General features: G+C 39.2%; 1 protein-coding gene across 1 annotated transcript in view; it reads right to left on the reverse strand.

Annotated features, from left to right (window-relative positions):
* Window positions 1-15,071, reverse strand: part of LOC113006391 (E3 ubiquitin-protein ligase rnf213-alpha-like) — a 67,053-nt gene that overhangs the window by 30,907 nt on the left and 21,075 nt on the right. Inside the window, exons 17-24 of the mRNA XM_080289394.1 lie at window positions 11,130-11,740; window positions 10,886-11,045; window positions 10,593-10,810; window positions 9,832-9,969; window positions 9,423-9,575; window positions 8,050-9,290; window positions 4,764-4,869; window positions 449-4,000 (exon numbers count right to left, since the gene is read on the reverse strand). Of these exons, the coding sequence (XP_080145520.1) occupies window positions 449-4,000; window positions 4,764-4,869; window positions 8,050-9,290; window positions 9,423-9,575; window positions 9,832-9,969; window positions 10,593-10,810; window positions 10,886-11,045; window positions 11,130-11,740 (6,179 nt within the window). The remainder of the gene's footprint in view (window positions 1-448; window positions 4,001-4,763; window positions 4,870-8,049; window positions 9,291-9,422; window positions 9,576-9,831; window positions 9,970-10,592; window positions 10,811-10,885; window positions 11,046-11,129; window positions 11,741-15,071) is intronic.

The following is a 15,071-nucleotide window of genomic DNA, read 5'->3' on the forward strand; positions in this document are numbered from 1 at the left end:
TATATTTTACATGTAATCCTGTAAAATGTATAATGCAGACCATAAGCTGCTTGGAATTTTGATACTCTCTCGTTAAGCAAATTCTCTTTCTGAATTTCAGGTTTTCATTCACTGAGCCCTAGTGAAATTTTAGCTATATTTTAATAATATCAAATAAATATATCTAATTTTTTGTTAGGATATTGAAGAATAAAAATATCCAATGCAAACTTTACAAAAGTCTTAGTAGAAATAGTATGAGCAATTAAGACTGTATCTAGTAAAAACTAGTTGTAACATGAATTGATTGCATGATTATTATTATACAATCGAAGTTAATATATCTTCTTACAGCACAGTCATTACGCCCATAAATTAGAGGCATGTTTTCACTTCTTGATTTTAATAATATCACAGTACTCTACCTAATTTTTAATATATTCTTTTAAAAAGCAAACAGAAAAATTACCTCAGTGAATAAGAAGTGTGACTGCTGGGGCTGCTGGATGTGATACACAATGTAGTCTCCCAGTGAACTGTGCCTTGCCTCTTTAACGTATTCTTGCATTAAATGCTCTCGTTCTGCATTAGGCAGTTTGGATTTGTCCAAACGAACAACTGAGTCCGGAGTGGCACAGTTGAGCAGAATGTCTTTGGCTTTGTTCAGAGTGACCTGAGCATCAGTCTCAGTACTCTCACACTCTGTTACTTGCATGACCACAGAGGAACAAGTGTCTGAGTGATAGCCAATGAACACATCACTTGGATCATACTTCTTTTCTGAGGAGACAAATTTATTGACCCATTTCTCCAGTTCTCTGGCAACAACCTTCTGTTCCTCTGTGAGGACAGTTTTGATGTCAAGGTAGTGTTTCTCCAACCTGTTAATGAGTGGTATTGGAAACTGCTCATAAACCACTTCCTTTTCTTCAATGACGATGAGCTTGAAGTTTTGGTGAACTCTGCATTTCACACGATGTGTTCCTAAACCAAGATCAACATAATTTTGACCTCCGAGCGTCACATAGTACTGATTTAGAGCATCGTACAGGCTTTCATAAAGATTTTGAAGGTTGAGAAGCACAACTGTCTGTCCTGTCTCCATGCACACCTTGACACGATTTATGTTTCTGCAAATTTGTGTGTACTCCTGATCTTTCGGGAAACTTGACCCAAAGATTATCTCTGGGCAGATTTGATGAGAGCAGAATATCTGTTGAAGAATCTGAAGAGCTGCATAGTTTTTTGTGAGTAGCAAAAGATACCGGCTTTCCTCCATTTGGGAAGCTGGACAAATGCTTTTCTCAACCATATCAATAGTTGGGATTCTGACATTGGCAAAGTCATCTCTGAGTTCATTGCGGAATGTGTCAATTACATCATCATTATTTTTTCCGCTGAAGTTTCGCAGGACTGCTTCTGTGATTTGATCTGCTTTAGGAGGTTCATTAGATGTTTTGGTAATTGAAAATAACATTTTTATCAGACTGTAGAAATCCCGCAGACCAAAAAATCCGTTGCTTTCATCGCATACTGTCATATATGCTGTTGCAAAAGGTTGGAACAGGTGTTTGATCTTTTCAAGAACATGTTGATCAGAGGAACAGATTCCTCTGGCACTTTTGATGAGCTCTTGCTCATTTAAATCTCCACGGGACACAAAAATTCCACGATTCATCTTGGCAGGATCCAGTGCCCAGTTGGAAATTCCAATGAACCCAACCCTTTTATGAGGTTTTGGCTCATCATCAACACAACCCTCTTCCAGTAATGGGTGCAGTGCTTTCAGTGGCATTTTTGGTGAATCCTCAGCCAATCCAATCTCATCAAGAACAACTACTGAAATATATTCGTCTAGGTTTTTGCTTTCTTGAAAGCGGGCACATTGCTTAAATGTGTTAATGATTCCTTCTGGAGTTGAATGGGGGCTACACTGGAAAGACACCAGATGTATTTGCTTCAGCTTCTTGTAGAGGTCAGAATGTGATGTGGGACCTTGCATTGCATTTGCAACTAGAGTTTTAGACAGTGATTTGGAGCTTCCTGGTTTCCCAACAATAAACAGGGGAATTCTCAGTTCAATGCAGACCACCATCATGAAAAAGTTCTCTTTCAAAGCCTCATTTCTGGCAATCGTCTCACCCATGGGTACACCATTGAGTAGGAGATCCTGCATGAGTTCCATTTCCTGCAGTACTCGTTGTGGTGTATACTCATCGGGAAAAATTTGGCTAATAGTTTTCTGATACTGCTCTTTGTTTTCTAAACAGGACTGATAGCACATTCCAGTAGCCATCAAGAGTGACCAGAGTACTCTGTCACTGGCAGGTGAAAATGGTAGGTTGTTTTTTTGTTGCTGCTGAAACAAGGCTTTTAGATCTTCAGCAAACATTGGGTGATTGTTGTAAAACCACAGAAATCCTTGCATGCAACGTTCAACATCTCTCAAACTGACAAAGCTACATTCATCTCTCCTCTCTCTCATGAACTTTTGTGATGATGATAAAACTTTAATTATTGTTGGAATACAGTCCTTTTCAGTGAAGCTGACCTTCGCCTGTCTTTGGACTATTTGTTCAATGTAGATTTGCTCTGTTGAGTCATTGAGTTGTCCAAAATCCCAAACAAGAGGTATCATGCTCGGTGGTAACACATGAACACGATACACAAGCTGGCGGAGAGGGATGGAGCCAAGTCTGTCTTCAGTCTCCTCAGCCCGAACCCGGTAACCCAGTCCTGATGCTTCCAGTCGCTTGATCATCTGGTCTGTATGTTTTCTGTAAGGGTTGCAGGCTGCAATAATATATAGCCCTGTATTAGAGCCAAGTTCTTCTCCCTGCACTGAGTTGTCACAGAGGATCTCCTTGATGCTATTAACGGCTTCTGTGGTGTTTGCCTCATCAAAGAAAAGAATTGAGTCAAGATCATGATTCTCTTTATTGGTCCTTGCAAGAGTTTCAGCTTCCTTCACTTTCTCATAAATCATTTCTGACGTAGTTCCTCCATGAACTTTGACCAGTTTCATGTTTTCTGCTGGTGCTCCACATCTTCTTAGTTCACACATAAATTTTATCAGCCTTGTTTTACCGCATCCTGTCTCCCCCATTATGATGACAGGAATGCCACACCTGAATCTCATATGAATTGCCATCATTTTGAGGATATTGTCAGTGGTCAGTTCATATGTTTCATCAGGATCTGTTGGCCACTTGACGCCAAGCACACTGCACAGATGCTCAATCTTGTCAGCTCTAGGAAACTGATCAAAGTCTGTATTAAAAGGAACTCTCTGAAGTTTTAAGCCATTGTACAGCCGTCGAGTCATGATGTTTTTCTTAATCACTTCTTTTGTCAAAGGATTTACCGCATCAAACCCTTTCTGGTTATTGGGCTTAAGGTGAAATCCAATGAATGTCATGGACATGTGGTCATCATTAAAAAAGATGTATGGATGTGGCTCTGATTCCCACCTTTTTCTAATGAGGAATGGGGCTAAATCTTTTTCTTTTAGTCCACTGATGTCAACTTGTTGCTTCCCTGGGCTCTGGTCAGTGATGCATAGTGATGGTGTTGCAAAGTCTTTGGACATCAAGATCATGAACTCAACCACAAAGTTTTTGAACCCACAAAGAGTGTCTCCAACCAACTCAAATTTGCAGAAATCCGAATTCTCACAGTCTTTCAACTGAAGATTAAGGAACCACACAAAGTTACGCAGCTCTGCCCATGATGGATCGATTATACCACAATAGATTAAGAGTATCTGAAGACACTTTGCATGAGTCCCTTCAGTACCCTGGAACGTGAAGTTGTCAAGATTGTCCTTATTGTGAAAATGTGTGAGGTACTGGTATGGCCTTTGATAAGCTTCACTTCTGAAACATTCATCATCCATCAGGGGGCCACCACAGTCCATGTCTGGATTTTCTTCTTTTTGCATTTCCAAAGCCATAACCTTTTTTGGTGGGTGGCAAAACAGCTTTGGGAAAACATCTGAGAATGCAAAATTTTCGTTTCGACCCTAAAAGTATACAAAATAAAAAAATGTTTAAATCAATCAAATCTGTCCTCATTAAAAATAAATAAAAACAACTGAATAAAAAGGTCAGTATCCTAGGTCAGTACAAACCCATATGATCCATGGATCATAGAAATATGAAATATAGACAATTGCTGCATGTATAAAAGGCTCAGACATTTTCCGTTTTCCTGCAATATTGTTTCAAATGAGGTTATAGGAAATGACGCTGGCATAAGTTTGATGTGCTACGCTGGGAGAGATAGTACTTCTGGGTCAGCTTGTTATCACCTCATCCTGTAAACTACACTCCTGTTTGCAATCCTTAACAGTGATGCTCTGAGTGTTTTAGTTAATGAAGGTCAGTTACATTAAATCAGTTTATTTGCAACATGGATTTGCTGAGTCTTGAATTTCTTTGCATTGGGTTGTAGCGGCACATTTTCACATTGTGAGTGACGACATGTGCCGCCAGCTGCTGCCGTACGGTGGCAGTTTTATTTGGCCACACACTGCGCCAAAGTACTTTTTGTGATAGTTTGAGCAAGGAAATGTCTGTACTTATAGTATGGCACTACGATTGTGTTGAAGTTGAGTTCTCTGTGTGTTTGAACCTAGTGATGTAATATTTACATAACTTGAGTTATTACATTGTAACGGACCAGTTTACAAGTTAGTTTGATTGTTGTGTTATCAGTGTTATTGTGTTCAGAATTGCCACTCACTTATAGCATAGTTGCTCCAGACTGGCAGCAATGTGATTTACCGAGTGTCCTTGAATGTATAATAGTATAGAGTCGTTAAGCCTGTCAATCATATCAGCTACGTATGACAGAGAGTCTGTAAGAGCATGCTTGTGGTTGGCTGAGAGTCTTTGGGGGGTGGGTGTTAGAGAGTGCGTTGTTGTTGGTGTGTGCAGGAAAAAGAAGGATGTTTTTTGAAGGCTCTCCCTCCCATTCTACTTTTAAATACTCTAGGAACAACAAGTAGGCCTGCAGTGCGAGAGCGAAGTGCTCTAATAGGGTGATATGGTACTACGAGGTTATTAAGATAAGATGGGGCCTGATTATTTAAGACCTTGTATGTGAGGAGCAGGATTTTGAATTCAATTCTGGATTTAATAGGGAGCCAATGAAGGGAAGCCAAAACAGGAGAAATATGCTCTCTCTTTCTAGTCCCTTTCAGTACTCTTGCTGCAGCATTTTGGATTAACTGAAGGCTTTTCAGGGAGTTTGTAGGACTTTGTGATAATAATGAATTACAGTAGTCCAGCCTGGAAGGAATAAATGCATGAACTAATTTTCAGCATCACTCTGAGACAGGATATTTCTAGTTTCAGAGATGTTGCGCAAATGGAAAAAAGCAGTCTTACATATTTGTTTGTTTATTTGTGCATTGAAGGACATATTCTGGTCAAAAATGACTCCAAGGTTCCTCACAGTGTTACTGGAGGCCAAGGTAATGCCATCCAGAGTAAAAATCTGGTTAGATACCATATTTCTAAGATTTTCAGGGCCGAGTAAAATAACCTCAGTTTTATCTTAATTTAGAAGCAGAAAGTTAGCGGCCATCCAGCTCTTTATGTCTTTAAGACATTCTTGCAGTTTAACTAATAGTTGTGTTTTATCTGGCTTCATGGACAGATAGAGTTGGGTGTCATCTGCATAGCAGTGAAAGTGTATATGGTAAATGGCCTGTATCTGTATAACGCTTTTACTAGTCCCCAAGGACACAACAACCGAGACTGTCCGAGCCGGGGCTCGAACCTGCAACCTTGCGATTACAAGGCAAACTCCCAACTCTTGAGCCATGATTGCACCACATATATTATGTCTTCTAATGATACTGCCTCGGTGAAGTATGTATAACAGCGGTCCCCAACCTTTTTTGCGCTACGGACCGGTTTGTGCCCGACAATATTTTCACGGACCGGCCTTTAAGGTGTCGCGGATAAATACAACCAAATAAAACTAGTACCGCTACCGAAAAAAAGAAGATTTATTCATAACACACGTGAAAAGACCCAGGAAAACCGAGTTAATGAAAAAAACGATAACAAAATAATGCTAAAACCCGATAAAAACCCTGAAAACCATACATTTCACACCCGAGTCTCAACTCTTGCGGCCCGGTACCAAATGACTCACGGACCGGCCTGGGGGTTGGGGACCGCTGATGTATAATGTAATCAGAATTGGTCCTAGCACTGAACCCTGTGGAACACCATAATTGACCTTAGTGTGTGAAGAGGACTCTCCATTTACATGCACAAATTGGAGTCTATTAGATAGATATAATACAAATACGATATGATTTCCAGTTCAGTCTTCTTGGCAATGCATAGGGCGATGAGAACCATGTGGACTGTATTCAGTATTCATCTCTGTAGTGACATCATCTATGTTGCCCAACAAAAAACTGAAGGAAGGCTGGAATGTTTCACATTCAGTGTGGCTGTAATTGTCAGGTGTATTGTCTTGACAGTGTGAGCAGTACACAGTAGTATTTTGTATTGTATTAATTGTAGACTGGGATTTCTAATCAATTGAAATGTTTTTAAGCAAATTTGAGACCAGAAGTTTTGGTCTAAGCTGACTGATGGATCCACTTCCCATTTTTGCAATAGGAAGGGATTTTGACTCATCTATTTTTCAGAGTGTCTTGTACATTTTAGACAGTAATTTGGGGGTTTTGAGATTAAGGAATTGTACCACACTTAATTTGACTTGATAAGGTTTTCTTTTTTACTATAGATTTAATTTATTGGTATTCTAAAAGTCTTTTCTTCTTAATCCCATTCTGTATAACCAATATGTCAAATGGAATAAATATATGTTTAAAGGAATTAAATAGATGTATGTAATTGCTTTACAACTCCAATCTAGGAAGGTATGTTAGGGTTGTTCCAAACGGGAGTACATTTGCATGGTATTAATGAAGACTCAGTCATTTTTAGAAACTCCAATCAGAGAGGAGCTGATGTTGATGCTTTTAAAGCATACGTGTCGTTTGATGTTTGAGCTAATAAATGGTAGGTCCAAATCTTGATATTATTGCATAGTGCCTGTTCTACTTCTAGCTGGGGCTCATCTAAGATGGTGTGTTTTAACCATCCTGAGATGAATTGTAGCCTGTTGGCTAGGAAGTAATGTTGAAAGGCAGATCTAGTCCTCGTTTATCCGTGGTCTTTCGTAACATTTTTAAGCTAATACATGGGGGTTAATCTTTCCAAAGGAATTTAGAAATATACAATTCCAGAGATCTAAACCAGTCTAGTGATGTTTACTCGGGATCATTGTAAATAAATAATTGATTCCTGAAAAGACAGTCGTTTTTATTGAAGCATAAACCACTTTATGTCATGGTTCCTGTGTCTCCCTGGATGGCTCGAACGGGCTACAGGTATTTGTTGTTATTTTTCCCCTTTCGCTCTCTCTCTCTCTCTCGTCTGGGCGGAGCTCACTGTAGGCTCCACTCTTGACCAACACACCTGCAGGTGATTGCTCACCTCATTATTCCTGCCTCTCCCAGCTACCATTTAAGAGGATGGCTCAGTGTTTCTCGTCGCTGGAGCATTAAACGACTATCGTTAGCGTTGCCCGTCTGTAAAATTGTCTCCAGTGTTTCCTTCACGGCTTTCCTAATGATAATTCTCTTATCTGTCTTCATACCTAGATTCCTTGGTTCTGTCCGTGTTTCCCATTCCTTGATTACCCGAGCATGAGTGTGAGTTACAAGCGGGGCAAGCAGTAAAGAAGAGTGTGTTGTGTGGCTTGGCAGAAGAGGAGTGTGTATTACCTTTAACATTCCCTGTCTAGCACTGGACCACCCCCACCCCCTTTTTACCCCCCCTCATTACTTGTACATAGTCACCCAGTGTGTTGTAAATACATCCTTTGCACCTTTCTCCCTGTCTGTGCTTAAGTCTGTTCAGTCCACCGTGACACTTTATTTACAATCACTGGTACAGCTAAAAGAAGATTTGCTGAAAATTTTGATGACATTATAGACAATTGCGTAAACTAATCATGAAAAATTCACATTCTTAATACTCACCTACTCCTGCCCGACTGGAAGCAACAATACCCAAAGAATGTCCACCTTTGAACACAGCATTCTTGTAATCTGAAGTAACTGTGTAATGCCTGGACAAATACTGTTGGATCTTTTCCAGTGGCTCCTGTGGCACGAAGTCTGTTTTGTACTGACTGAATGCAGTAGGAATGTAAGTATGCTCCCTGTCAGAGCTGCAAAAGATCACTAGTCTGTAATCATTTTTAGGGGAGCACAATTTCTGAAAACATTTCTCCATTGCACAGCTAACATCATAGGAAAGTTGGTCTGCCCAGAGCATCGAGTAAATATTTCTGCCAGTGTCACCTGGTGTGAGACATCTTCTCAGAAAAAGCTCTACTTGTTCATAAGATGTTGAAGGGGAACACAAGAGCACTTCATCATAAGTTGGCAGTGACCCGTAGTAGTCGTTCATGTACAAGCAGATACTTGATGTCAGGACCTCATCATGTGGGCAGATTATGAGATTAGGTTGTTTTGAGTTTAGGCCTTTTGGAAACTCCCTTCTGAGTGAACAGTCTCTCATCTCTGAGAGTTCTGGTTCCGCTTCCCACTCATTGTGATTTGGATTGTCTGTCATCAATTGTAAGAGACGTCCTAAACTCCTAATGTCTAGTAGGTCATGAAAAAATATTTCCTCATTCTTCATGTAGCCATTCCACAACTCCTCCAATTCTTTCAAAACAAGAGTCTGGTCTGCCTCATCTGCTGCGTCACTTTCATGTGCAAAATGAATAACACTGTGTGAAGATGAATCCCTGTGTTCATTATCCCTTTTGCGAAGTTCATGTTTGTTATGTCTCCAAATACTCTGGACATCTAATGTTGTGCAGTTTGGTTTGATAAAAGAAAGCATCATCAGTGCTCTGTCTTCTATTTCTGTATTTATATTTGTTGGAGTCAAAACGCTGCACAAGTAGAATATTTGTTGTGCTGTGAAATAGTTCAAGTAGTATTGATCCGTTCTCTGTTCGTCCATGAATTTTTGCCAGGCTCCAAGAAACATTTCCATCTTCTTGGACAGAGCTACAAGCTGTTCAGGTAAACTTCCAGTTACTTTGAAGCAATACTGGGTTTTGCAAAACTTGATTTCCATAATGATACATGGGTCACTCTGAGTTTTGCAATAAATCTTAGCTTCCCAACACCTAAAAATTGGGTTCCCTGCAGTGTAAATGTCTACAAATGCTTTGGCGAATCTTTGGATGTTGTCAAACATCTGAAAATAAAAGGAAATGGGATCATATAGTTATTATAATTATATAGCTATTATAATCTATCTATCTATCTATCTGATGATATAACATTCTGTAACTGTTTGTGTCAGTAACAATTTACAACAAAGTCAAACCTCAGTGAAGCGTTCAACTTCACTCTGGTTCTGTTGTTTTTTTCCAGACATCAGCATAAGCTTATTTTGCAGCTCTTTGAGGTCCTCATAGGTATATGTCATGTTTTTATGACTGTCGTCAATTTGCAGTGTCAGGGAATTCTCGACATTAACCTATAAAGGGAAATATCAAAATTATAATACTATTTAATACTGTTAAAAATTCAACTCAGCTCAAAGGAAAATTAATCTCAGCCCACATGAAGATTAATTTCTCAGATTTTTTTTAAATTCAGAAAATTACAAGAAATAACTATATGAAAAGTAACAAAAAAAGTTAAGAAAACAAAATATAGCAACACATATGTGATATTACAGTTGCAAAATTCTTTCAAAATTAATGATTATTGTCATGTAATCATGTATGTACCTGTTGCTGGTCTTGTGCCTTAATGATATATATCCCTCTGTTATTGACAGATGTAGCCATAGACAGAGATGAGAATTCAACAGATCCATGACTTTCTCTAACAGACTTTAACCATTCCAGGTGTCTGGAAGTATCCCACTGAAATGAGACATCAGTCAAAAAAATGAGTCAGTAAATGCTGGATCAAAAGAAATGAACAGAGCAAGTTCTGGCTTTGCAATTTCAGCACTTTAACCATCAGAGCCTATAATTAATGTGAATGCCGTTTTAGTTTCGGAGATTAAAGACCGTTCTCATATCTTGGGCAGAAATAGCCAAGATGGAGATCACTTTTTAAACTGCTATTTCTTGGTGAATTTTACTGGTATAGGCACAAAAAACTCATATCCTGATTCAATAACATCTATTTTGTCTCTTTTGCTCTTTTGTCAGGCCTTTTACTCAAACAATGCACCATGAATTTTTTTTTTAATGCAAACTGGAGACTATTGAGTAGGATACTTGGTTGATTTGAAATAAAATTAACCTATGCGGATTACAGCAAGCAAGTTATTTGATCATATTTGTCTATTTGCATCACAGGCAAAGTATTTTGTACATGGGGCTTGTTTCTTTATCAGTTACTATAGCAGTACTTCTACCTGTTTCTATGCTGATCTACCATTTTTTTCCATGGTTGCATTTTTGCTCAGTTATTATAACTCTGGTTTGACTAGAGTGTTAATGTTAGTTATAGCATTGCATGAAAGATGGAATCTTACCAGCTTTTTTGGTATATTATGGTCATTATCAAGTGCCTTCCACAATTTTTTTAACGATTCATTGAACTTCGCAAAATCAGAATCCTGCTTCAGATCATACAGCATGGATGAGTAACCAAGAACAGCATCATGAAGACAGGCCACTCGATCGACATCCATATCATTTTCTCCAGCAGAGATTGATGCCAGGTCAACAAACACTTTCAGCTCATTGATGTCTGCAATTAATAGCATCCTTCAGATGTTGTAAAATGCATTTAATTTTTAATAATCAAAAAATGAAATCTCTGTACCTTTAAGTTCTTGTTTAGTCCACTGGATAAAGTCTTTACACTGAACGAGCTTTTGCAGACATTTCTTACGATCGTCTGAAATGTCTTTCAGAATATTTTTTGCATGTAGAAAAGCATCATCAATGTAGCTTAGATTGTTTTTCTTGAAGTTGGATTCATTCTGAAAAATGCACATTTACACTAAACGGCTAGAGTTTCTTCAAATGAACTTATTTGTAATGATCTTCAGTGGGTGTAAACATACCGTTTGAAGCAGTTTCTTCAGTACTCTGAAGTCCCCTTGTGGACATATTATATTTTTGATATCCATGACAATTTCGGAAGTTTCCAGTGCTAGATGAATATCCTGGTACTGCTGAATCTGGTTAACCCTTTCACTGATCCATGATTTGTCATCAGATGGGTCTACTCTGCACATGATGTTTAAGTCTTTCTCCAAGTCTTCATACTTGCCTTTATAGTCTTTAAAGATGCTGTCAGTTTCCTCCAGTAGAAGCTCCCCACTCTTAAGACTAACATGAAGCCTTTTGTAGTTGGTGTAGCAGGTCTGGAATATTTTGTTATAAACCTGCTCAAAAGTGTAGATTTCTTGATTTCTGTCACTGTTGCCTTCTTGAGATTGGTCTCTTGTCAGTACCTCCACTTGGTTTGTCCAGCACATTTTGAAGATTCCACTGTCTTTAATGGCATGGATATCAGAAGCCATCTTGTGGGTTTCATCACACAGGTTGAAGTAAGTGACATTCGCTGTTGTACTAGAGTTCAGGCCATCCAGAGTGTGAACCTTCATAAATTCACTCAGATTCATTGTCTCAAAGTTCTGCTTAAGTTTCGTATCCAAACCATTCAAGTCAACTGTGGATTCAATGTGGAAAAGCTGTTATTACAAAAATTTTGTACATATTAAACAACAACAATTTTTCTTAGCCTTAACTGCAGTATTTTCAGCCTCAGTGTCTTTCAAGTCAAAATTGCTGGAAATTAATGGCTGGAAGTTAACAATTGTCATCTCCATGCTGAATTGACATGGGGGAACTGGTTTTACAAAGGGCATGCACGCAAATGCTAAATAATGCAATGTATGTTACTCCGATTGCATACAATTGTAGTCCAAACAGACAATATTCATTTGTAAATGATTAACTAACAATCTTGAGCTTAAAGTGCTTTGGCAATATTGTAGAAAATGTTAAACTTAATCATCATCTCGGCCTCCTCTGACGACCTGTTTGCTGTTGTCTGCTGCTGAAAGGCAGTGGGGAGAGGGGAGACTTGGGCAGTGCATTTATTGCAGCATAGAATGTCTTTTCTGGATACACTGTGTTTTTTCAGTGTTCAAAGACTGATGGCACCATGTCAGAGCACTGGCTATGAATTTCAGACGGATCAGGCCTTAACTTAACAAAAAAAATTATCAATAGTTCTTTTCATCTTTTCTTATTACCCACAGCTACATCCACTTCTGTCGGGCTTAGGCTACTCACTAGGGCTGGGTATCATCACTGATTCCTATAATCCATTTGATTCTAGTTCTCAAGTCCTGATTCGATTCAATTTTGCCTGAGACAGTCAGAAATATTATAATTCTGATCATTTATCAGTACTGATACATGTGAGACTTCATCAGAATTGTGAACATCACAGCAGATGCCTTTGTGTGAAAGTAACTGAGAATAAAACTCAGAAAAACATGAAGGAGATTTTCCTGGTCTGGCTTTTTATAGCAGATAACCTTAAAAATATTCTGCAATATTCTGCAATTTTGCATAATTTTAAAAAGCTTAAATTTATTCAGTATTGAACAGCAGAAATGAGGCTTTCTTGTCCGAGGTCATTTAAGTAAAACAAAAAAAAAAAGAAGAAGATATCAGCCGACAGCGCTGTAAACAATGGTAGACTGGTGGGTAATAAGTGAATGAATAATGCAGAAAACAGAGATTTGAGACAGGAAACTGTTCTTGAAGTACAGAGAGAGAGAGAGAGAGAGAGAGCTGTGCATGAAGTGTGATTTTTATCGTGCTGGAAACAAAACAGCAAAAGTAAGCGGGAATTCATGACGACATTTATCAAATGTGAAGCGTAGTTTGCTGCTTCTTTTGTTGCTGGCTCTGTGAATTTTGGTTGGAGAGAGACAAAACCTGCAGCTCAGAATCAGCACAAAAAGAGGTAAACACAGGGCGGACCCGACGCATCAGAATCGGTGAGCTCCGACAGCGTGTTCGTGTACGTCAGGTGCGCGCTCTGTGTTTACGTCTTTGTGTGGAATCCGTGTACCTGCTCTCATTTGCTGTTTTGTGGTCGTTGGAATAGTTTTGTGAGCTTTAATCTGAGAATCTGGTGTTTCTGGCAAAACACAGTTACATTTAAAAGTTGATTCAGGATTTAATGAATCAATATCGCTTTATTCAAGCTACTCACCTCTCTCTATCCACCTGCACTTTCAACTGGACCACGGCCAATCAGAGAGGTCCCGCCCCTGACTGGTTTAGTCCACAATAGGGGCAAAATGTGTGTCTGTTGTTGACCACACGGAGAGTTGCAGAAATCTTTTATTTTTTTTGCTACCCGAACAGTGCGACCAAAGATTTTTTTTAGTCGCACCATTGAAAAATTTGGTCGCATTTGCGACCAAATTGGTCGCACTCTAGAGCCCTGGTCTAAGGGGATCACTTTTGTGCTGCCCATTGGTGCCACAATAAGTTTTATGTTAAAACCCATGATCCACTTTCACTCTCTGCTTCTTTAGCAGTAAGTGGTTCTTCATTATTTGACTAGCTAAACTGACACAGGGAAATCCACCTGTCAGCTGTAATGTTCAGGCTCATGAGGCACTATATGAATGAGGACTGTGTGGAGGAGCCCCTTTTTGAGTCAGGTCGACCAGTGGTTCACCAGACCGAGAAACTGGAGTCAGAAAATTATTTTTCCTTATGTGGCTGAGTGTACTGAGTGGTGCAATCAGCTGATGTGATCAGTATTATATTATGCAATAAAATAATGTTTCTCTTCCCAAGCACATCCAGACAGTTTACAACATAATTCAGTTCAGTTCAATTCAGTAATAATTGAATAATGTAAATACTTGCTAACAACTGGCCGAGCAGGCTAATAGTTTAAAAAGTGCAAGAATTCAATTCAATTCAATTTTATTTATACAGCGCTAAATCATAACAACAGTCGCCTCAAGGTGTTTTATATTGTAAGGTAGACCCTACAACAGGGGTCTCAAACTCGTGGCTTGGGGGCCATTTGCGTCCCACGTCACCCCTACTTGCGGCTCATATATTGACATGAAGAAATAAAATGCAATTTGGGCAATCGTTGGCAGTTCATCTTGTAATTGGAAGGTTTGAGCCGCGACTCCGACAGTCTCGGTTGCCTTGAGCAAGACACTTCATCCGTTGCCTACTGGTGGTGGTCAGAGGGCCTGGTGGTGCCAGTGTCTGGCAGCCTTGCTTCTGTCAGTGCAGGGCAGCTTTGGCTACAATGTAGCTTGTCATTACCAGTGTGGCAATGGGTGATTGACTCAATTTAGTGTAAATCGCTTTGGGGTCCATAGGGACTAAGTAAAAGCGCTATACAAATACAGGCCATTTACCATTTTGTTGTTGAGTGCTGTTGGGATTAAATAATTTGCAGTGCCTCAATAATGCTATGCTTTTTATTAATTGGTGTTATAAAGTCATATAGTATAGTATTAAGTGGACACAGCCCTGAAAAATAAAGCCATTAGACTATGTGTCACTGGGGAGTAGAAAGCTGTAGACTCTCGCTCACGCTTGCCTGGGAAAAAGTAGATGAGAGGGGACCATTTCTAGTGGAAAGTTACTGAGACACTATTGTTTAGACTAGATAAGGGTGCCCAGTATTAAAACTGTGAGGGGGACACCCCCATTTTGAGATCCGTGGCAACGTGTCATGCAGGACGCATATCCCTTCTAGAAGTATTGTGAAAGAGAAATAAAGTGTTAAATGGTACTGAGCAGTGTTTTGTCTTCCATCGGATACTTCTGAGGAATCAAAAGAACTTGTTGTTAAATGCTGAGTTTATCCACTACTGACAAACAAACTCTCCGGGTTGCAGGACAACAGCTTAACTTTAAAAAACTGAGAGACTGGAATGACTAGCCAGTGATGAAACAATAGATTTAGTGGTTAAGATAGTCAAATTGTGAGATGTTTTCTG

This window comes from Astatotilapia calliptera, chromosome 15 (genome assembly GCF_964374335.1).
Source record: "Astatotilapia calliptera chromosome 15, fAstCal68.1, whole genome shotgun sequence".
Classification (NCBI taxonomy): Eukaryota; Metazoa; Chordata; class Actinopteri; order Cichliformes; family Cichlidae; genus Astatotilapia; species Astatotilapia calliptera.